Source organism: Zophobas morio, unplaced genomic scaffold, assembly GCF_036711695.1.
Source record: "Zophobas morio isolate AGI-343-1 ecotype UQ-CSIRO unplaced genomic scaffold, CSIRO_AGI_Zmor_V1 ptg000044l, whole genome shotgun sequence".
NCBI classification, from domain to species: Eukaryota; Metazoa; Arthropoda; class Insecta; order Coleoptera; family Tenebrionidae; genus Zophobas; species Zophobas morio.
The window spans coordinates 9,201,251-9,225,647 of NW_026972149.1; the positions used below are offsets into that span (position 1 = coordinate 9,201,251).

Below are 24,397 nucleotides of genomic sequence, written 5' to 3' on the forward strand. Positions count from 1 at the left end.
TCTTTCTCAATTTAATTTGTCTGTTCTAGACTCCAAGTAAAGAGAGTATTGAAACTCTGTCAGCTTTAGAAATCGCGGAACAACTAACTTACATCGACCACCAAATTTTCATTTCCATTTCTAGCGAGTACGTCGTGTTTGTCTCTAAGTGATGAAATTATTCTTGGCGTGTTTTAGAGAATTCTTGGGTCAAGCTTGGATGAAAAACGACAAGAACAGCAGAGCTCCACATATTCTCCTAATGACCAAACGTTTTAACGACGTTTCTAGGCTAGTAGCCTCTGAAATCCTTCGGCGTCCATCATTAACTGCCAGAGTAGCCGCTATAGAAAAATGGGCAGCCGTGGCTGATATTTCAAGATGTCTGCATAATTTTAACGGAGTTCTGCAAATCTGTTCCGCTTTCACCAACAGTTCGGTTTTTCGGTTGAAGAAAACTTGGGACAAAGTGTCGAAAACGGTACGTAGGACCCCCATTTTTGCTTTCAAAACAGGAGTTGCTTCCAGACCAGGCAAACGATCGAGAAGTTGCAGAATATCGTGTCCTCAGACGGTCGATTTAGGTCACTGCGTGATGCTCTGCATAGATGTGATCCACCATGTATACCATATTTAGGGCTGTATCTTACTGATTTGTCTTTTATCGAAGAAGGAACACCAAATTTTACCCAAGACGGTCTCCTAAATTTTTCTAAGATGAGAATGGTAAGGTTCGGATGGTTGGAAGTTTTTGGGTGACAGATCATTTTCAGATTGCTCACGTTATTCGAGAAATTCGTCACTTTCAGCAAACCCCGTATAAAATAGAGTTGATACGTAAAGTTGCTAATTATTTATTAGATTCTTCATTGTTAATGGACGATGAGGAACTTTATAATACGTCTTTGGAGATTGAACCACGTACTTCACGTTTAAGCTCTTCAGCTCTTGGACAGTTATCGTTATCTTCAAAATCTTAACTTTTAACAATAATCTGCATTCTTATGGACACGACAATCGATTTTTTCTCTAAAACTTTACAATCATTAAAACATCATTTTATAATAACAGTCACTATTTGAGTAAAACGTATACTATAATTTAGTTGACAGTTACTGACAAGTAACTGAGCATTGCAAAACAATCATATAATTTTAAGTCATTGCCAGTGGTTGGTACTTAAATAACCTAAACTCCCCAGGAAGTTAAACTTTTGAAACTTTAAGACTGTTAGCAGTTATATCTTAGAAGAAACTTTAAGAACCTGTCAAATTATATTCAAGTGTCTTCATAGATACTATACTTATCGCGTAAGGCCTACATATCATTGATTTTAATACGTTTTGGCTTCCTTGGGAGTGTAATTTAACTTTTTTAAATATCACCTTGTGCTAATGCCGAAAATGATAAGGGAATGATTGTTGTAGAGTAGATATTAATAAAATTTCCCCAGAATTTGTGTTTGCAGGTGTTCAAAATCTCAAAAATAGTTCCGAATATGGTACGTACACAATGAAGGAAACTTTGCAAAAAACATGGACAATTTTTGAGATTGTGTCTGTTAGAGTATTGTCTAATAGTATAAAATGTGATAATAGTGTGCGAAATCATATCCACATGTAGTATGTACAATATTGTTGGCTTTCTGTTGTTATAATGCCGTCAGGATATCTAATATTTCAACAACATATCCAAATTTACATATTTACATATTACAAAACTATACTGTTATAAAATGTCTTCTATTACTGTTCAACTACTGGTTATAGGTACCTACTACACCCATTTTCACGTTGTTAAGTGGCAATTTGCCAAATTATAAACGTAATTAGTGTAACAAAACTAAAATAATGTGCCATCCTCTTTAAATTTAATGTAGATTTTACAAAAGTTTTATTTTGTAGTAAATGGGATGTTTATATATGTAATGAAAAAATAGACACAACAACAGTTGATTCGTTAGATGAATGTTGTGTCATAGATACTTTAGTTATCTTCGACTTAAAAAAATAATTTCGCAATGTGTTAGTGCTCAATTATGTAAAATTGCGTCTTTTAGCAATTAGTCAATTAACATTTCAGTTACTTTTGATTTCCTAGTTCGATACCAACAATTTTGCTCACTTTATAGCACCTCGTACATTCCAACTTTCTAAGTGTCTTTGTTTTTTAAACTATACCATACCAAACATCAAAGTGTGCTGGTTCATAGCTCACTTTGCTCAAACTTTTTGTTGATCATGCGCACCATTTTTAATATTTCTCAATTCAGTCTCAACAAATATTGAGCACTATTCTTTGTTCAATGTTACAATTGATGGATCATTGACGCAGTACAGACCTTTTAATAAATTTAACAAAAATAGATTACGCTTACTCTATATTCTATTGGTTTAAGTAACTGTAGTTTCTACCGAAATCGGTAAAAACTACAAGCAAGTTAGCAATGCGAGCCAAAATTCAACAATAGATTTTTGTAACAAATATCATTATAAAAAGTTAATATTTCTTGTTTTAAATAAAATTCTCTATCAGCTGTTTTTATTACAATGTTATGACTTTAAGATGTAAATAAATATAGATATATTTCTTTACAATCTCATTGTTCCATATAATATGTACTGTCAGGTTATTAAAAATAAAATTTTTCATAAAACGAATGTGTTTTTCAATTCCAAATCTCCACAGGAAGTCGGTAATAACAAACATTAAGAACTTGGGTGTAGAAACTTTTAAACACAAAAGCATCGTTGGTCAAAGTGAGATTATAGAAAGTTTTTGCATGTTTTCGCAATTAATGAAAAGCACACACAGGAAAACATACAATGGACCCAAATTCGAGGCTCGACGATCGATCAGACCCTATTCAAATGTATAATCCTCTTGAAAATTAGTGGTTATTCAAAATTACAAAACTGGTCCCAAATGCACACTTATAAACTTTATACCACAAAGCGAAAGAGGGAGGAATGAACAAATCTGGAAAATTGCGCAAAGCTACAAAACTTTATGTACCAAACAAACGAATAAATAAAAATACGCCTTTCGTCCCTAGAGAAGAACAATTGCTGTAGAATTACGTAACCTTGGAACACTTAAGTTGGAAACTGCCTACATACCAGCCTCTGATTTTCTAATTTGACGGTCACTTAATGCACGTTTTTCGCTGCATTGCTTGACTCGTCTTGAAGGTTTTTAATGAAATGCATCCACACATTAATAGTGTATTCTGAGTGGTCGTAGAAACAACGTGTCATAAAGTCGGATGTTTACGGTGCGAAAAAAGTGTTCTTTCTTCTCAGACTACACAAACAACCACAACTTGGAAACAGAAAAGTAAATTTGATGCTTTTAAGTTTCAAAATAATCATATTTATATCCCGATCGCCTGTCTAGCCTAAAGCAAAAAAATGTGGGCTCAGATTAGTCGGTGACATTTTTACGAATCCTTGTTAAATTAAATTTCGCTGTGCTTGAAATATCATTGGAATTTATGCAATTACAAAGAAATTGAATTTCTTATAGTCCAAGTCGCAAGGGGCTTTCCCTATGAATTTAAACGGGTAAACTTGACGTGAAAGTTGATCCATACTTTTATAACTCACCACGCAATCTTTCTGATCGTAGTTCATTAACAAAAAACACAGATTTATATCGAAGGTTTTATTTTCTTTTTTTAATACACTTGTCTCACGTAAGACATCTACAGGTATAAATAAATATAATACTTAAAGCAAAATTCGTTGACGAGAAATACTATACACAATGAATAGGAGTCGAATGTTAGCCATGTAGGTACTTAATTTTATAACAATACTTAAAAATAGGTTCACACAGCCATATTTACTTAATTTTGGAATGTACTTACCTAATTTGGACATATAAAAATAAGGTGAGAGTCGTATCTGTTTGTAGTTTAAAAAGTACACAGAACACGAATTAGACTAGATGTCCTCTGGCACATATTGACAGAAATAGTGTAAGAATAACAAATTTGTTGAGTCTTGAAGCTATTGAGGAACATTTGAGTTCATCTCTAGGGTATGCCGTCGAAGGAGGCGCTTCGTCGCTCCCTTTACAGCTTTCATTTCTTAACGTGAATTCTTGCTGTAAGAAAAAGAGTAAAATTTCTTGTAAATACATTAAACTTACTTACAGCACAAAGTTCCCTGCATGGCGGGCAAACTATGGCACCTTTATGAAGCCAGCCGTTGCTGATTATTCTTATAGAGATCTCTTGGTTCGGGTGAAAGCACTCGTACGAGTAATTATCCACCTATTGATTTTAAACACCATCGTTAATATAAATGAAATATTTATAAGATACATTAATACCAAAATGTGTAGGCGTCCGTTTTGGCATCGGTATCCATAGCAACCTGAACCCCAATGTTGCCATTGTCTCATTTGGCGGCAAGATCTTTCTTCCCACATTTGATTAGTGTGTTCAAAGCAACGCGAGTTTTCCCCGTATTTTTCCAAAGCAAAGTTTTTATCGGGTTCTGAAAATATAAACATGTTTGCGACTCATCCGACTTCAAAAGATTTTTCAACTCACTGGGATTATTTTCTGGGTATTGACAGTGCGACCCTCGCACAATCACGTTCTTTGATCGCCATGTAAATTCTTGGATGTAAGGGCAGTAATCGGCCAGGGTCACCGAACCCCCATAATATTCTTCCTTGCCGGGATCGACGTATTTGATTGAGTCGAAATTCTGCAACCCGCCCAATTAACATGTTAATAACGAGGTGATTTACTTACTTGATATATCTGCGGTAGTTTGGTCTCGTGGGCAACCAGATTGCAAAGAGCGACCGACGTACGATCATCCGTGCATTCCGTTTGTAAAGGATCACGTTTCACTTTATTGCAGAACGGGTGTATCGAAGCTCCCCTGAGCACACAACGAGTGTTAATAAAAGCCGAAATAAATATATAGTGTTCAATACCTTGAAGACTTTATTGTTATCCATTCTTTACAACTTTTCGTCACGAAATCGCAGCCGAGATTCTTACCCCACGACATTGGCTCAGCCATCGAGAAATTCGCAAGGTACCACCCAGTGTCCTCCATGAGGGCCAAAGTTATTCGAGAAATAATCGGGTTTTGGGTGTGCGTTCCCGTCATAGCCTCGTTCTGCAAGCAAACTTTGAGACAGAATCGCGTTTTCGCTAGAACCTACTTCAAAAACGCGTTTCTCCCAGTGCGTTAAGGCGGTTCCTTCTTCACCTTGATCTTCAAGCTCCGCCCCTTCTAACTTCTCGCAATTAAAATACTCACGAACTTCCCGCACCACGTTCTTGGTTACTATCATGTTTACCTCTCTTTTCATCACTCCCGACTTAACAAGCCAATTTTTTCGCACAAAAGTTTTAATTACTTTGTCACTCCACTGGTACGTTTGCAACCTATAAATTTCATGTAAATCCCTTTATGCCGACCAAATTGAACTCACTTTTCGTTGAGAGGCGGTTTTCCAGTATCCACTCGTCGTTCGGTTAGCGGCTCGCCCCTCGAATCCCGATAAAACGCATACAGACTCACTGAAAAGCCCAACGCGTGCAAAATCTCATGCTTAACCGTCGACAGTAGGATCTCCACTTCTTGTCTTTTGGTGCTAATACTATTCGGACACAAATTGGCATGTCCGGCTATGGGTCTACCGCGAACAAAGACTGCGTTAAAACGCGTTCGTGACTAGGACTAAACTCACCTGTCTAGAGATGATTCTTGCTGGCAGTGGGCGGCGTATGCAACGGTTAACGACTTATTACATCGCTCCGTCTGCATAGCCGATACATAAAATACGAAATCGAAATTCTTGATGCCTTTACCAGCTGTTGATCCGTTCGCTATTCCGCAGTCTTGGCCCGTCGCATTGCACGTTCTACATGCATCCAAGTGTTCTTCAGGCACGGCTACCTCGCCGCACATCGTCCTCTCCTTGCATGTGTCGATGCAGTGAGTCAAGGAGTTCTTCACGAACACTTGAGTGTCGTTGCATTTTCTGCAAACCCAACACACGTTCGGTATCAAAGAAAAACGCCGACCCGTTTCGACCTTTTCAAAAATTTGCTACAAACCGAGCAACTAGTGAAACGCAGAGATGACAATTCGTTTCTAGGGTGTGCTTTGCGCTGTCTAAAACGGGTTGAATGAAAAAATAAAAACAAAGTGGGAGTAAGAGGGATGACTGTGTTAATTGGAAGTTCGTAATGTGCGAGCGGAGCTGATGGGATAATCACGCGACTCGCTCCGCTCGATTGCTGGAACCTGTGATTTAGTGGTTAATTTATGAAATGTGTTCAAGTGCGCTAATGAAAGCGGTCTCAAATTTGCACCATAATAACAATTATGAAGATGATGATGAGGTCACGTGTGGCTGATTTAATCACTGTGTACATCACGCGGCTATTGTCAATGTGGTGATGTTTTTCTTTTGGTGTTATCTTGGAAAGCATTCAGAATTTCGTCACGTAATTGTGATGATGAGACCTGAATATTCCCATGGAAAGCATTGGTGTGTGAGCGGAACTTTTGAATAAGAGAAATTCACTAGATAATTGCATTTTATCTCCGAAATCTAAACGCGTTTTATCCGACTTGTGTCGCATAGAAGAAGAACTGACTAGATTAAGGTTATTATCAAGTAGAAATTAGCTTTGATACCGTTTACGGTTAGTTATTTTGTGAACAGTACCTGGTTAAGCGTATTACGTTTTCTACTCTTCTCACAAACAATGCCTTCTCCCAGAAACTAACGGCTTGGGGCAATATTGTTTCCTGCGAACAAAATTCGAGTGGTTTTAATTAATGAAGCATTTACCGAAAACAAAACCAAAGCGGCGTAAGGCGAGCATAATTGAATTTAAATCTGTTTGATCAATTATTGGAAAATGAGTTTGAAAAAGTGACAAACGGAACGAAAAAAGCCTGAATTGACCTTGTTCAAATTAAAATTGAAAAAAGAACGTTACGAATTACACAACAAAAATAAATTGAACAGATTTAATCACTTCTTCTAACTTGTAATTTCCGTTCAATAAACGGATCGATTGTTGCAAAATGATCGAATATAAATGACGAAATAAAAAACTTACATTGATTAAATCGAAGCGTTCACGATCGAGCCTGCAACAGATCAAAAACGAACAACAATGAAATTGTCCAAGACAGAACAAAAGATACAGGCTGCATGCAAATTGTCCATAACCGGTTATGGTCACTTACCTGTACACACTTAAGTCGTAATGAAGCAGAATTCTCAAAGACTGGTCTAGACTCCTTTTCTTCATTACGTGTGCAGGTTCAATGTGCGTGTGAGATACCTGAAATTAAACGCACCGATCTCATTCTAGTGAACAAAAATAAGGAAGCTAATAAGTCTGCAAAACTCGTGTCGCGGAAATTCTCAACTTCTTATACAAAGCAGACGTAATTAGATGCCTCAGTCACATCCTAGTAGAAAGCACTTCGGAAGAAACTAATTTCAAAGGGCTAATAAAATTTTATCTCGCATAACGCGGATAAACGAAAACCCATGTTCTACCAAAAAATTCTTCGCTAATCTCATCAATTGCGCAACTCGCTGAAAAAATCTGCCTCGAGCCGTAAACACGTCATGGAGTCACCTCATGTCTAAAGCACATTAGCGTTTTTATGTTCAATGGTACGTGCATCTTGATTTATTCCGAGTTTCCTCTTCCGCCGCCAAGATTCGTTTAAAACAACAAGCGACCCATAATTACCCACTGTGGAACACTTTTTTCGCTTCGCCAGCTTTTCCGTTTACCGCAACGTGAAAATCATCACGGAAAAGTTCAGGTGCGAGTTCAATCGGCTAATTTATACAAAGCAAAAACTTTAATTAAAATAAATGTCACCGCTGATACAATCACGAAAACGGACATGATTTATTTTGCCGATAATCATCTCAACAGGTCTTGGTTATGCGTAACATTTCGCATTCAGCTGGAAACTTAAATGCAACAAAAGAGAGAAAATCTCACGAGGAAACGGCACTCCGTGCCGCTCGAGCCACCCCAAAATTTTAGATGACACTTTCTAACCGCAAACGGTAAAGACGATCGAAAAACCGTCCCACATATATTTCAACATTCAAACAAATTTTTAACAACATAAATTCACTCTTTATTGCATTTACGCCTACCAAGTTCACAACGCAACCAACAATACAACTGCGCAACAGCCTCAGGAAAAATATGAAAGAACACCTTGAAGAAAGAAAATTTGCTTGGGTGAGGTTTTCAAGAACTATTTTCCGTCGATACGGTATATACGCAAAAAGCACTTCTAGTATTCACCCTACTTGTAGTGTTATGAAGTTGTGGGTAGCTGAGCAGAAATAGAAATAGAGATCTATATGTCTATCTCACCACTAGGGGACAGCGCCTCTTGAGCCTTCAACCTTGATTTTCATCAACTGCTAAAATTGGCGCCCAGACCAAAGCCTACTATAAACTTTTTTTAAATAAAATAGTTAAAAATAAAGTTAATAGTAGGCTTTGCCCAGACGCGTGTTAGACCAGCAGTCGAAGAAAATTTAAAGTGTTGGGTAAACAGAGACAGTTATTTCTCCATCTCTTTTTAAATTTCAAGCGATCAGACGCTGTTCCGGTGCCGTAATTGTGAAAATCTTTATTTCGTGGTAAAAAATCCTTAATAAATTATTTAATTATTTTGAAAGTATGCCAACGGGTGCTAATGCTAATGCAAAAAAATACAATACGTCAGTTAAAATTTAATTATAGCGTAGCGATCTATGTCCGATTTAAACGTATAAATGTATTTGGGTTAGCATGGTCGAGATGGCGCCCACTATCGTTTATCACGCACCAACCAGCTGCCTAATGATGTAAATTACAGTTGACACTCACATCAAACAAAATCTAAATTCAAATAAAAACTAGTCATTTGCAATGCAAGTTTCAAGATGATAAATTATAAATTAAACCTAGTCTATTAATAAAGCATTACATGTAAGTCTCTTTTTTTATCTCTTCCGCGATGCGCTGCAGCTTCCGGGATTCAGCAATAAAAAAGAAACTTGAGATGCGATGAAATAACGTGATGGAGGCTAGCTAATGAAAATGACGATCTGTAAGCTTACAAGACTTGGTAAATAACACAATGATATCGAGTAGCGTCTTAGAAGTGTAGACCTTCAAGAAAATTACACCTGTAGTAAGTGAGCAACAACAATAACAACAAAGATCTTCCTTAATCCCTTTCACTTCCAACGATTCCAGCGGTGTCTCCTCTTCATGCGTAATCAATAAAAGAATTGGTAATTTTGCTTTAGGAACCGTTGTATTGTATCTCATTAAATTTAAGTGATCGTGTAAGTCTATATTGATTAAATGTTTTCTACGATTTGCTCATCCTCATTAATTATGTAACAACGTGAGGTGAAATATAGTTTTTAAAAACTACACTACCACATATGAATACAAAGACTACACATAGTAACACACTTTAGTAGAAAGCCTTTACGTGACTTTAATAAGAAACATACGATCGGCACATCCCACTGAAACGAATATATTAAATTACGCAACTTTATCCACTTCATTTCTAGGTGAACACGAAGCTCGCTTCGCTCGCTTACCGTGGTCACGCGTAGTGATGGCAACCAATGAACAGCACTTGACTGGAGTACTGTCCGGGTAAAATCGGATCAATCAATACGTCATGTCACCGAATCCACAATCAACGACAACGTATGTAAAAGCTTCAAATTTTGTCGTGTAATGAATGAACAAAAACAAGCAGTAATTACACGGTTAACCAGTAATGATTATTCAATTACACGGAACAGAAATCGCCACTGCACCGTGACTCATTCATGCAAATAAAACTGACACTAGTTCCATGACTCTGAACTAAAAACGTCATAAAGGGCCCCAAATCTTCATAACCCGATCATTTTAATTTGAAATTAATTCAAGTCAATAGATTCAGTAAATTCAGTAGTGCAAACGCTCGTACGAAATGAATGGTAATTCCATCCAACATCCTGCGAATTAACACAACCAGATTAAACGTTGTCGTTTCAAACGATACTATACACATAATTAAATTCAACAACCACAGCCGGAAAGACGGTAAGAGTCTTACGCTGATCTTTTAATGCGACATGGTTCAATAAAAACACAATTATGAAGACTTGTGCCGTTCCGTTGGTAAATACAGTGCGTGTTTTAGCGCAAATATCAGGCAATTCTAGATAATTACAAGATTAGAGGAAATGCGAAATTTCAGCCTACGACACAGGAGAGACAGTTGTGTTGGGATTGTTCGTCATTTATAAACATGAGGAAATAACAGTTTAGCGGCCTGAATGTCGGGGTTTCACCAGATTTTCACGAATGTGAATAGGGACACTATTTCGGAAACTGACCTGCTGCGCCAAAAATGCAACCACATAGAAATGGTGTCTTCGGTGGGAGTCTGAATCGAAAGCAAATAAATCGGGGGGTTGTAGTGCATTATATATGCAAACTGTATACACAATACAGCGTTTCTCGCGCACCGGAAGTTTAATACTAGCGAATTTCCCTTGTTAGTAACAAAAAACGCACCGTATCGACGTACTTTTAAAACATAAACATCATACTTAAAACAACGTGAGTAAATTTAAAACATTGATTTTAACTAATTGGTACACCAGTAAAAAAAATTATCGCATTAATTGCAAAATCTGTGTATGTGTTAATAGATTAATTTATCAGGGATTGCTACAAAAAGTTAAAGGATTACACTGTGATAAAATCGAATGCGTTGTTTTTTTGGTGGAGAAAACCGAGAGTTTCAGACATCTCTTACAATAATAAGTTAATAAGCTGAACCAACTCGTTCCTGCAATCTTATAATGATTTTCCTGTCCCCATTTTTGTCAAACAGATGTGCTTTCTATTAATTTGAATACACCTATATGGAGTTAAGTCACAATTATTCCAATATGGAAATACTTAGCACATAGTTGTGAAGTTCTATGACGTTGTGACGCATTGTAGTATCACAAATTCGGTACATGTTTCAAACGAATTTCAGAAATTGACGTATAATAAAACAACGTTAATTAATGCGGCTGGCATGTAATGCGCTATTTAGATGCCGAATTAGAGTATTCGGATGCTTTAGAAGTAGTTTAGAATGTTGGGCACATTATTTAAATAGTTCCGAACATATTTTCGCTGCTGGCATTCTACTAAGAAATAATTTTAATGCCAACGAACACAAAGGTCAATAATGAAACTGTTGATGAAGTTCGTACGGTGTACGCGAATTAATTTGACACAACTTATGACCACACTTTTGTCGGGAGATTAATGTGCGTTTTATGACAAACAGATATCCGTATTCAATGGTAGCACATCCTGAAGATGTAGGTCTTTCCGGATGTGGGACGCCATATTTAGAGTGAAAAGGCGATATTTTCACCACGTTCTTCCTCTCAGATATTCTGTATGCCGGTGTCAGAACGATAACACTATCAACCGATACGAGATAATTGTTCTTCGAAATTTTAAAACAACAACAAACATTTCATATACATGACTGTTGATGACTGGTGTTACGTCCAACTTTAATCTTAGTGAAATGATTTTAAATTTCACTATTATTTAGAAAAGGTCTTTCTAGTGTATACGGCGAAGATGGGTGACTCGTCATCGGTGGCGGCGGCTTGGCGGCGTTCGCATAAAGAAAGCCTGGGGCGCATTGCCGAAAGTCTCGATGGCGGGCTCCAGAAAAAAATCGAAGCGATGTTCACGAACCATCCACAGGAACACAAGATTATTTCAATATCCATTCTAGTCGAGTCGGAGTTATTCTGTACATAATCGCTATATAGTAAATTGTCGAGTTTTACCCACACCGATTTTAAATTACCGATCAACGTAGCAATATTTAAACCTATACAGGTGAATTTGGAAAACATGCTTTACGTCAATTTCATTCATGTAGGTACAGAGTGTATTATTAAAGGTAGGCCCGAGTCATTCTTAATAACCAGATTTTATTACTGATTGTGTGCACACTATATAATACAATATAACACAATAAACCTGTTTTTGCCTTATCTGCTCTACATTTATCTGCCACTGTTCGTTATTTAAAATTACTAAAGGGTTTATCTGTCTATTTATAGCATTCAACCACGTTTCTTACGTTACGAATTCATGAATATTTTCCTCTCGAATATTAATTAATGAGCAATTTCCTCGCAAATAATGAAGAATATTGTTCGACGTTTAATGTTTTTGTGGTAAAAATAAGACGCGTCGCAGGTTTATTTCCATTTTAGTCTTGACTTTTGCCACAAATTGAAACGCCCACGACGATTTTGATCAAAACAACATAAATCAACAGAGGGAAGAAAAAGTAAACAAACAGGAATAATTCCACCTTCTTGAGAACACATAATTGCAGTAAATATCTGCCCAAACGAAAATAATAATAATAACTGTAGGCTGCCATGCAATCCGGCACCAAGCCAACAGGTTATTAAATTAGATCTCCAAAAAAACAAACGCGATTTTTTTACGTACTTTTAGTTTGATTTGTCTGTTTTTATTATTTGTTTACAAATATTTGAACAAAAGATAATGGTTAATATGAAGTTGGTTGTTTTCGGGAGGTTTGAGCAACAAGTAATGATTTCTAAAGAATTTTTTGCAAATCGATCGGATCTCGCCGCACTTTGTAAAAAAGACTTAAGTAACATCTCCATGAGGTCGGTGATGTAAATTACGTATTCTCAAAACTTGTTTAGATCACATCTTAACAAAAGTGAATTCGTGATGAAGTGTTGAAAAGTGAAGTTATGCAATATCACAATGCCCATCAATCAGATAACAATGCACATTGAGAAGATGACAAAAACTTCATTTCTAAGAAAACAAGCTATTGTTTACTTTCCTTCTCTGACAATTACTAATATAAAATGAATATAAAAATGACAGGTAAGCTTACGAAAAAGTGACGTTTGTGTAGTAACCTAATTTCTGTCTGAAAACGAGGGAAAAAACCTTCTTGAAAAAAAACCCTAACCGTGTTTTGTTAAATTGTGTATGGAATGTTACAGGTGAATATGATTTTCGATTCGCTCAGTTGGCTTTACTTGTTAAAATCGGCGATATTCGTCCATTGTTGTCGTTTCGTGCCGATAGAACGAGGCGTATCGTATCATGTTAACTAAAAATTGCTTTGTGTATACAAAGTCGTCAAGCACGAATTCACTATATAATGTTTTCTTTCGATGAATAAACGAATTGAAAAAATATACCCCCTTCCAATAATTAAAATGGAAATATATGCGCGGATAAAGGGTGTTGCCCCTTTCGGTGTATGGTCACCCCACACGTCGACATCTTGGGTTTTGACCTATTCGAACCCAGCGATCTTCAAGTAACTTTAATTGATTGGTGTAATTGGCGGTGACTTGCGATTCTACAGCGTAGAAACCGTGCGAAAAGCCTAATAAAGTCGAAGAAAATTTGTCAATGGTTTTTAAGGTTCGTGAGTGAATTTGTATAGAAGAGGTATTGTCTGAAAGTGCACTGAACCACGTCGGATACCATTAAACGAAACGCCTGAAATGAATGCAACACCGAGCCGTGGAGAGCTTTCACGCTATCAAATTATGATTTTGATGGAATTCGCTATTTTTCATATGAAAAGTTAACATTTGTAATTATTTGGGAAAGTGTTTGTTCTGTTATACAAATACTGACATCTGGGAAAAGTTATTTGCTTTCTCCGACATAAAATTTGGGATTTAAAAAAATTCTGTTACATTTACATTACAAAATATGTAAATGGATTGCAGTCGAGTGAAACATTGCGCAGAGTTTAGCACATTTTCAATAAAAATTGATTTTAGATGTTCGCTGCCGAAAGAACTTTCTTCTTAATTGCGATGGTATTTTTCTCATCCTCGTTCAGAATTCAGCCGATAAATAAATCAGGGTTTATGGATGCTTAATTACTGCATTGTTTAGAATGTATTAAAATATATTTCCATAATACACCAATTAACACACTTGGACGAAGAGCGAACTTTAACAAATTCCATAGACAACTAAAAAGACCCGACTTTCTAAAAACCGACAAGGAAGCGGCTATGTTGCCGTTGCATAACATAAAACACAAATTTTTAAACATCGATACACAAAGAGTCTTAGACCGGTTATAATTAACAGATATCTAGCACAATAAACATACTCTAAACATCTTACATAACAACTCAATTGCGAACGGACTTTTCCCGCTCCGTCCCATCTTTACTCCACTGCCTTGACAATGTGACAATTAATTAGGGAGAAAATAAATAAGGCGAAAATGCCACAAAGTGGCTTCCTTTACAACCCGAAAAATATCGCTTCAACTTCTCCCATCGAGCCGCCAATACAAGGCTTCCGCAACTCCTCTGGAGACACGAAAAAAGCCACTGTCAAATATCGAAAATTAAATTCATTGCGTAATTGAATTTTATTTTCATCCTCTTAAACCTTATTCAAGATGTTACGAAATCGCCTGACGACAACAAGTAGCGCTACGAATAATTAACTTAATTATACGTTTCCGAACCAGATATTTAAACTGTATCTCATAAAGCACTACCTTAATCAATTCTGAAACGAGACGGTCAATTAGCGACAATACGCAAGTATTTACATCAATTATCAGAACGCGGCTCGGTTGCGGCTCCACTTCTCTTACCCACTCAATTAACCCAGGATCTGACAACAAACAACCCATTCATAACCATCTACCCAAACGCGCAAAAACTCGGGCGGAAAAAGAACGGTCCCAAAGTCGCGCCTTGCGGCACGCGGAAATGCAAATCCACAAAACACGAAAAAGTGACAACGCGGAGCAGAAACGGTCTCAAGGTCGCTCTCTGCAAAAACCAAGATCGGCGATGTAAACAATAAAAAGGGGATAATTTCGTCCGCTGCTTGCTATTGGCACTTTCTAGAAAGCATTTTTATCTCGATAAAACCAAACTGAGAGGTAGAAGCGGTTCCAAAGTCACGAAGATGCCCCTTGGAACATGAAAGGATCGGGGCAGCAAGCGGGCGAGGGACGGCGGGCGCAAGGATGGGCTCAAAGTCGTCCCTTGCGGCACGGAAGCCGCAGTAAGCCGGAGATCATATTCTCAGCCTTTCCCAACGCATTAAAGTTATTAAGTGGCGGAATTTGATAATTTGCAGGTAATTCAGAGGAAGTGAAACTGGTCTGGAATTCGGTTGAATGAAAGAACGACGATAGAAGCCCGTATGTAGGTTGGGCGTTCAATATCAAGATTACGTTTGCATATATTATAACGTGGATGACTTGTCAATTGGTGGTAATTTGACATGGGTGGTCGTACGGTTCGTTCTCGATCCAATTTACCAAATCGGTGGTATAAAGCAAACGTCAAAATCATTTGCAAAATGGGTTCAGGAAGACGCCGCTGTGTCGCAATCTAGGTGCATTAAAGATTTGATCCTTATTTTTTAGCAGTGATTTCGATCGAAGGTTGCGATTTCATTCGCCTCGAGTTTGTTGTAATGAACAGTGCCAGTACAATGACATATTTTCTGCATCACGAAACCTTTACACTTTGCGAGTTATCAGCAATATTCTACTTAGGCAAAAATGTAACGTAACTTTCACCGAGAAGTTTGAACAAAAATCCAGCACCGCCCTTTTATTGTTTTTTACACAAATTCCGGTTAGACCGGAAATTGGAAATTTTCCCAACACGCAACTTTTCCAGATTCAAAATCAAGATCGCCGGAGTACTAGAAAACAACATTCGTGAAAATTTTTGATGGAAACCTTGACATTATTGCCGAAACATAAAAACTTCCAAACTTGACTTTTAGGAAGACTCGACAAGTTTGGACTTAACAAAAAAAATTTCCAATTTTCGCATCAGTGGTAATAATTCATCGCCTGGCCTTCCCGTCGGTGATTAAAAACACATGTTTGCCAATTTAAAGCATATTTTTATCACTCCCTATTCAAATCAAGTCATATAAAACCACTAGTTTGCGAAAACAAGGTTTTTAATTAAAGAGTCTAGTCTCACTTATGCTTTTCATTAAATCTTGCATCGAATTACAACTTTAACATTTCCTTACAAAATTGTTATTGCATAACTGAATCTACGTTAGTCTGCTTTCGACAGGTTCCCTGCTATGCAATATTTTTTAGAGTCCTGTTCGTCTGCGTCTAAAGGTCCGTCAACGGTAACGAACTCCCCTTGTCGACCAAATTAGATATGTCATACATGTTAACCAAACACATACATCACTCAAATATATCGAAAGTGATAATATTTAAGTAAATTTTAATCTTTTCTATCCGATCCTCATTTATTTGCATACAGGAGTGGCAACCAAGAACATGAACTAGGTTAATATTTATCTAATAAAAAGGGTTCGCCGCAGAGTTAAGCCCTTAACCCTTTTAAATATGTACGAGCTACCCTTTGGCATACGCGGTTCTATCAACTAATTTAAATTCCTGATGAGCTTATTACAATACAGCAGTGACACAAATTCCGACGTTACAAACATGTGTTAGTTTTTTTTGCAAACCAGCGTTTTAGTAAACCCCTACGAAACCGCAGAAAATTGTGTCGCGGTTTAAAATTATTGAGATTTCTCTCACCTCGGGTGACCTTACGGTTACTCTTTATAATTTAATGAAATAAAAGCAACCTGTTTTAGTAGTTGACTGAATCATAAAAAATTAATCACGTTGTCTTGTTGTAAGTCTATTGTTGTTATATAATTTTGTCGTTAGTATCCCTTGATCTAATTGCATCAAGTTATGAGTAAAAACTTGATTTTAATGTATTGCAATTACGTATTTACATTGAATTAATATTATTTTATTATGTAATTATTATATCCTTATATCGGATCGAGTTACCGCAGAAGTGATTTCGCGATGGGTTGGTACCTACTGCAAATTTTCAAAATTTCCAAGCGGGGGAAAACATCAAAGTTTGTTCGCCCTAAACAACTAAATATACGGTAATAAAAACACGTAATTGTGTCCACATAACTGTAAACACTCGATATGAAAAATCCGGCACAGGAAACCATAAAAAGTAAATAAAACTAACCTCATCGTACTTCGGGTGCACATGATTGCAGTGCTTGTGTCCAAACGCTTTGTTTTCACCAACCGTCACTAAAATAACCACTATAATCGCGCTAGAAATGGACTTCCATTTAACTCCAGCTACCATGTTTACTAAATATTGCTATTTACAAGTAATAACATTCGCATTTGAGGTTAGAAACATCAACTAACTCCGTCAACATCTGAACCCGACTGTAAATTTACTGGTGCGGTTCTATCAAGTTATACGTAAACTGCGCAGACGCCCCCATCACGCACAGCTGATCCAATTTTCAGCGGATTTGAAAAGAAGAGATATTGGCGGAAAATCGGAGCCGCGAGAATTCGCCTTAATTTAGGAAAAGTGACGTTTTGAAAAATAGCAATTTCGCGCCGAAATACAAAAAAGACACAAAATGGATGAGGTCGTCGCCACGGTGGAGTAAACAGGACAGGTTGTTTAAAATTTGTTTGTTTTGTGCCGGCTGTAAAATAAAACGATAATTGTTGTAACAATCGGGAGTTTGCTTTGTACAGAATTTAATTGAGTCGTAAACAAAATCAAAGATAAGTAGATCGGAATTTTAATACTGTTAATAAGTTGAATTCTAGAGAACGTTTTAACGTTATTATCACAAAATAAGAAAGAAAAAGCGAGTGTGCTTAATTTAATCAGTTCTTGTTCGCCGCTATTCTACGAACATCAATCTTTAGCAGTCTCACGACTTTCTACACAATTAAACTTTTTCTATCGACAGACTTAAACAATGTATGTGAACAATTAAAATTAACTTCGTACTGTCATTTGGAAAAATAAATAAAAAAGGAAAGTTTCTTTGTTTCCCAGAATAGCATGACATTTATAAATGTCACAGGGTAGGCAACCAGTAAAACACCCTCTAAAAATAGGTAAATATATAATTCCAAAGCCTATATTTTAACACGGATTTACCATTACAACCATTTACAAACAATAACAATAATAATAACTGGACCCTTGAAAAAATACAAATAGACTTTAAATTCGACAAACTTCAGAAAACCACTTTTTGCTGTGGTAACAACTGGCGCTGACACAATGTGGGCACCTATTCAAGAATTTTTTCCCAACTGGAACATTACTTTGTAGGTGATTTTGTACAATACTAGTTAAGGCTTCAATGAACAACGGGTGGTCGTTGGGTGCAGGAACTCTTCTGATTTCTTCCACCCCAACCTAAAAACCAGATGATCAAAATGTGAATCTCTTTAATAACTAAAATTTGCACAAAAATATTTTGATTTGAATCCATTCTACGAAAATATGGCTCTCAAACACTTTTCAGAATTGTGTATAGCGTCTCTAAATTTAATGGCACAAAACGTGGTGCATCAAAATTTATTCTGTTGGTGTAACTATACCTCTCTAACTTTAAGTGTCAGATTATGTCACACAAGAGTGACTCTTTACAATGGTATGTAACCATGCCAACAAACTTTTAGTTATTTAGTTGACAATACACCTAATAGTCCTACCTTCTCTGCTAACTCTTTGCAATACTCAATATCCAGTTCATGTAAAGTTTCAATGTGTTCATTGACAAATGCAATTGGAACAAGAACAAAGTTCTTTTTGCCCAGTTTTACATAACCCTTGATTGCCTCATCAGTAAATGGACCCAACCAAGGTAGTGGGCCTACTTTAGACTGCCACACCAACTGGTATGGGTTGCAATAGTTCAATTCTTGCATGACCAAATTCACAGTGGCGCCAACTTCACTTGGATAAGAGTCCCCACGATTTACAGCCTATGAAATTTGATAAATTTTAGTTCTATAAATCTCACAACACATACAACACGCTAGCACGCACACACGCATACAAACTACCTTTAAAGGTAAGGAATGTGCTGAAAACAAAATTATAGTATCTTTTCTTTTACTGCCGTTGATTTTAGCCAGTTCTTTCCTAATTAAATCGGCAAAGCATTTGACCAATAGTGGATGTGTAGACCATCTGTCAATCATGCTGAACCTCAGTCCTTCTGGTAATTTTCTGCAAACTGATCATCAAGCTCTCAAATCATAATCAAACCTACTTCATACTTGTCCTTATAATATTTATAAATTGCATTAAAGCTTGAACCGCTTGTGGCGCAACTATACTGCGGATATTGCGAAAAAATGACGGCGCGCTCCACATTATCCCTAAAACCAGAAAATGACTTCCACCAACTGTCAAAATCTAGTAAAACCTCTCTAATTCCGTAAACGCATCTTTAGTATACGGCGGTACGTATCTGAACGCCACATAGTGTTTATGAGGGGCTGTATTCGGCGATACCTTATCCAGTCTTTGACATAAAAGTTCACCCTGTTTATTTGTCCATTTCAAAATCGGCGACCCACCACCGATTTCCTCGTACTTTTTCTGCACTTCCGGGGTCCGGCGCTTCGCTATCCATGGCCCCAACCGGCTAAAATAAGATCTTACATTCAGTTTTACATTTAATTAATCCTCACTCTTGTGCAAAAGGTAACTGGATCATGTCACGGTCGGTCATTATTTGGTGCAAATAGTCGTGAACTTGCTCCACTTTCTGAGGGCCTCCCATGTTCAATAAAACGATCCCCGTTTTGGGGCTGCTGGAGGCAGTGCGCGATACACATAACCTCACTTCTTTTACAACTTGACCTATAAAGTGATTTACGATTGGAAAATGCAAAAACTTAATAAACTTACTTCTGAAAGGCAGTGGACGAAGAGAGAGCATGATTTGACGGAATTTTGTAAACTTATGGTGTTTTTCAGGCTGGTGGCAAAGGCCACAGAACTCTCACGACGAAGAAAGTTCTACTGGGAATTAATCGTTTAGAAAGATGTCGGGAAAAAATATAGCGCTTAGAATGGCGTTTTTACATGATTTGTGATTATAAGATTATTAATTTAGGTTTTTATGTTTAATATGTCTTGTACTTCACGCCGGACTACAAGTTTACGATTTACGATACGTCTGTGGGAGCGATGTCACTTTAATGGAAGGAACTAATCTGGTCTCGGTAGGACGCAATCTATTTGAGCGCCATTTTTTTCAAATTTAAATATACAAAGTAAAGTCAAGTTTACACAGCTACGTGTAAACGGGAATGTTAATTGACACCATATTAAAACAAAAATACACACGCAAATAAGCACCAAATTTGCATGGGCTAAAAGTACTCGGAGTGAATTCTTGTGTTAAAATAACACTATTTATAACCAACAACATACGTAGTAACAAACTTTTGATTATTTGTCAAGATTGACACACAAAATATGTTCATTTTATCACAAACTTAAAAAAGACTAAGTATCTTCACTGAACCCAAAAAGGATCGTTCATAATTTGTGCGTTAAATATGATTTTTAATGAATTTATGAAGACTAAAAATAAAACGATAAGGGTTTGTGGTATCCCGTAAATCATTTCATAAACAGATAACACTTAACCGGCTCCTGTAGCAAGCCAAGGAGCCGTAACGACATAATACAATATTCTCTGATAAAACCTAAATTTAAATTAATTTTTGGAAAGTCACATTCATTTCTAAAAGAAAATATATATATAGGTGTCCCGATTTGGGTAAACGGTACACAAGTGGGTTTTTTGCAAAACACGGATCAGTCTTTGTATCTTAAATGCTGATATTAGTAAGTGTTACTGCCGCTTATAAGATATCATGCGATATAATGTGTGATATCACTATCACTTTATCGTTCGCCTGTAACCGATGCATTGATAGTTTGCGCGCGCTTGACTATAAACAAGTCAGGAATAAGTGAAATTCTTTTCAACGAAAGTAAAAAGCAGTGTCAGCAAGTGGGAGAAATTGAAAGAAAGAAGGGAGGATTACCGTCACTTTCTTTGGCTGGTCTTCAAGGTAAATTTGGGTCAAACGTTGACTTTCTGTTAAGCGTGGTGCATGGTGCTAGTGCCTGATACTAAATGCAGTTCAGGATGCACTTATGGATTAGACCCATTGGTAAATATTTTTATTTATTTTAACTTACTTTAACACAAAATTGCGAAGAATAGGGTTTGCGATAAGTTTAATACATTTGTCGATAATCCCACGATACTCCTACGATATTTTAAGTGTGCCATCTATTCCGTCTCATGTATTAGCAGTAGCAGAACTCAGTTAATTACTATTATTTTTCTTTTTGGCAATAACAATGACAACATGCAAATAAGTCAAGGATATTTGTTGGTAAGACCATGTGTAGTAAGTAGAAATGAATATCGCCTGCATCCAATTTGTTACAATTACAACTTTCCCATTTGTCGAAAATAAAAAACACAATATCAATGTATAAGATCAAGGTTACAAACTATATCGCTTGTACACTTTTTCTCAAACCTATTGTTTCGATTAATTACAAATTCCTGCTCAAGTTAATGAGACGAATGAAAGTACCGGCCACTGATCTTAAAACTTCTCTTTTCACAAGAAATCACCGTTAATTAATTCTTAAAAACAAACTCAGTTGCATAACCTTCTTCTTTTTAATATACAATACCGGCAACGTTACAGTGTCAAGGTGGCTCGAAGCAATGTTGATGTTTTCACTTTCACCAAACTCCTTGCTCATAAGCGCATCCGCTTTGACGTAATCGGAGTTTCCTAGCTGGCGCAAGAATGACGAACATGAATCCACGAATTTGACTTTGTCCACAAAAAAATTCTGCATACTGAAGAAAGTTGCATTGTTTAGACACTTTCTTTCACTATTTACATACACAAGCTAATTAACTTTTCTTGTTGCAGGAAAGATTTTGTTCCTTTCTTTCCTTTTCCCTCTTTCTCTGATTTATGCGCAAAGGGAGTATTACGCCCCCTGGTACGACGAAGAAAGCGATGCGCCGAGATGGATAAAACTACCGCAGAGGCGAAACGTGGACGAAAAACAAAATTACGCTGCCATAAATGAAGGTGCCGAAGATAGTAGACACTTTGGTCCCGATGCTATATACAAAATCACTGAAACTCTGGGGGCGATCAATACTGTGGGGAGGTATCTAGTCAACATGACCCAGGGGGAAGTCGATAACTCCAAGTTGTCAGAAGAAGTTCCGAGTGCCATTTACACAATCAGTAAAAACGTGCTAGGGCGAAATGTGACTGACTCTATCGCACCTTTAGTAAGAGAAGCTTTGCCCGTGGTGATAGATAAAAACGACGAAGAAGAAGAAGAGGAAGAAGAAGATCCAAGAAGTTGTACAACACCGGAAGGAACGAAAGGGTAACCGATTGGCACCAATTACTAATATTCTGTATCACACTTACTCATACAGGATATAGTTTAATGGAAAATAACTCATGGCCCATGACTATGATTGCCAGCCCGGGAGAAAGCTGGTAAAATCCCAACTTTTACTAAATCGTAATTTATTTTATAGATTCTGCAACGACTTGAGTGACTGCCCTCAACTCTTACTAAATCTGGGGAACCTGCGTCAGTCTCTTTGTTTCAAAAGTCTTTTCGAACCCGGCGTTTGTTGTCCCAAAATCGACATTTCCAAACCTACCAAACTAAGACCCGTTAAGTTAACCACGCCACCCCCTCAGAAGCTTAAACCAGTTACGCTGCCTCCAACGACGAGACCCCCTACAACAACCCTCAGTCCTAGTCTTCCTGTAGATGGTCTCTTAGTGGACCCTTCAGGTAAGTTTACCTATTCTCCGTTCACCTCGTGTAAGTGTTTATTCAGATTGCGGCCAGCCCGAGTCCGCCAAGTTCCGCGTGGTAGGTGGCGAGGAGGCCCTTCCTGGACGGTGGCCATGGATGGCCGCTATTTTCCTCCATGGGTCCCGCCGCACGGAGTTCTGGTGCGGAGGGTCGCTGATAACCGCCCGACACGTCCTGACGGCCGCCCATTGCACCCGAGACTCGCGCCAGAGACCGTAAGAACCCCATGTCACCGATTTCACATTACAGTCGAGTAGATTTGCAGCAAGACAATTCTCGGTCCGATTGGGAGATATTGATTTGAAAAGAAACGACGAGCCCTCGAGTCCTATTACTTTTAAAGTATCAGAAATAAGAGCGCATCCTCAGTTTAGCCGTGTTGGCTTTTATAATGATATTGCTGTATTGGTTTTGGATAAACCGGCGAGGAAATCGAAATATGTTATTCCACTTTGCTTGCCGCCGCCTGAATTGCAGACTGAAAGGTTTGCGGGGAGGAAGACCACGGTGGTAGGATGGGGGACCACTTTTTACGGAGGAAAGGAGAGCACTGTACAGAGGCAAGCGGTGCTTCCGGTTTGGGCAAATGAAGACTGTAACCAAGCCTATTTTCAGCCTATTACGGATAATTTCATATGCGCGGGTTACGCGAAAGGCGGCACTGACGCCTGTCAAGTGAGTTGAGCGAGGTGTATTGTAGGTTGCATAATCTCGAGTCGTTTCAGGGAGATTCGGGCGGTCCGTTGATGATTCATTGGGATACGCGCTGGATACAAGTGGGAATAGTGTCCTTTGGCAATAAATGTGGAGAACCTGGATACCCAGGGGTGTACACGAGGGTGACGAAATACCTCGACTGGATCCGAGAAAACACACGAACGTAGCAACCGCACTTTATTCGTTATTACCGTGTGATAACAAGTGATCATAACAGTTTTTAACCGTATTTTTAAGATAAATTATTAAAATAAATGTGATAACTTTTGTTGTTTGTGTTATTCGCAACTTTTTTCGCTAAAAATTAAGTAGGGCAAAGTGTCTCGATTTGACGAACACGCACAAGCACACACTCACTTAAACTTGTCAGAGTGGTTTTTTACGGCATGCTAAGTACCAATTATGTATTTTGAACTGGCATGAATGTGAAAACTCTGTACAACTAAATTCTGACATTCGACGTTTTCGCGTAGCAGTACTCCAAAAATTGGTAGCGTTCCTGATCACGCCCCCAACTTCCGCCCTCCATAAGACTTAGAGTGGGGGTAGGACCAGCATGAGCGTTAAACACACTATCACCTTTTATATTTAAATAAAGCTAGAGATTTGAAAACATTTAAAAGCAATTTATAATCTGGAATTTCACGAATTTATCAAAATGTACGAAACAATGTCGACGCGTTTGTCGTTGGAATATTCTGTGAAATCAAAAACAAATATTGATTTAAATTACACGTCACTGCTAACCATGTCAATTTTGACAACAGGCAAAAAGTTAGAGTGGCAGTTCTACCAATTTCAAGCAAAATTTGGTGATATCAATTGAAATTGATCGATT

The 24,397-nt window shown here is 37.5% G+C and overlaps 4 protein-coding genes across 5 annotated transcripts in view; 2 read left to right on the forward strand and 2 right to left on the reverse strand.

Moving 5' to 3' along the window:
- Positions 1-2,602, forward strand: part of LOC135141700 (ras-specific guanine nucleotide-releasing factor 2-like) — a 32,290-nt gene extending 29,688 nt beyond the window's left edge. The window contains exons 18-21 of the mRNA XM_064073022.1: positions 30-127; positions 178-460; positions 508-705; positions 753-2,602. Coding sequence (XP_063929092.1) covers positions 30-127; positions 178-460; positions 508-705; positions 753-959 — 786 coding nt within the window. The 3' untranslated portion in view covers positions 960-2,602. The remainder of the gene's footprint in view (positions 1-29; positions 128-177; positions 461-507; positions 706-752) is intronic.
- Positions 2,603-3,627: 1,025 nt separating this feature from the next.
- Invadolysin (invadolysin) lies at positions 3,628-17,361 on the reverse strand. The gene is made up of 13 exons (XM_064073269.1): positions 17,134-17,361; positions 7,215-7,312; positions 7,085-7,115; positions 6,685-6,767; positions 5,698-5,991; positions 5,440-5,643; positions 5,167-5,392; positions 4,933-5,120; positions 4,745-4,877; positions 4,538-4,697; positions 4,315-4,481; positions 4,136-4,255; positions 3,628-4,086 (listed from the first exon to the last, which is right to left on the reverse strand). Exons 1-13 carry the CDS (start codon positions 17,257-17,259, stop codon positions 3,919-3,921), a joined length of 1,998 nt encoding a protein of 665 aa, XP_063929339.1. The 5' UTR covers positions 17,260-17,361; the 3' UTR covers positions 3,628-3,918.
- A 671-nt stretch (positions 17,362-18,032) lies between these two features.
- On the reverse strand, positions 18,033-20,139 carry Fech (Ferrochelatase). 2 transcript variants are annotated; one of them, XM_064073273.1, is made up of 7 exons: positions 19,855-20,139; positions 19,635-19,800; positions 19,367-19,588; positions 19,218-19,319; positions 19,002-19,167; positions 18,648-18,920; positions 18,033-18,348 (listed from the first exon to the last, which is right to left on the reverse strand). In XM_064073273.1, the coding sequence occupies exons 1-7, from the start codon at positions 19,883-19,885 to the stop codon at positions 18,151-18,153; spliced, it is 1,158 nt and encodes a 385-aa protein (XP_063929343.1). In that variant the 5' UTR covers positions 19,886-20,139; the 3' UTR covers positions 18,033-18,150. The 2 variants fall into 2 exon arrangements, with proteins under 2 accessions (XP_063929343.1, XP_063929342.1); XM_064073272.1 differs by having other exon boundaries at positions 19,635-19,806.
- Positions 20,140-20,902: 763 nt separating this feature from the next.
- LOC135141809 (proclotting enzyme-like) lies at positions 20,903-23,827 on the forward strand. The gene is made up of 6 exons (XM_064073270.1): positions 20,903-21,134; positions 21,921-22,395; positions 22,553-22,818; positions 22,865-23,057; positions 23,100-23,517; positions 23,568-23,827. Exons 1-6 carry the CDS (start codon positions 21,098-21,100, stop codon positions 23,724-23,726), a joined length of 1,548 nt encoding a protein of 515 aa, XP_063929340.1. The 5' UTR covers positions 20,903-21,097; the 3' UTR covers positions 23,727-23,827.
- Positions 23,828-24,397: the final 570 nt, after the last annotated feature.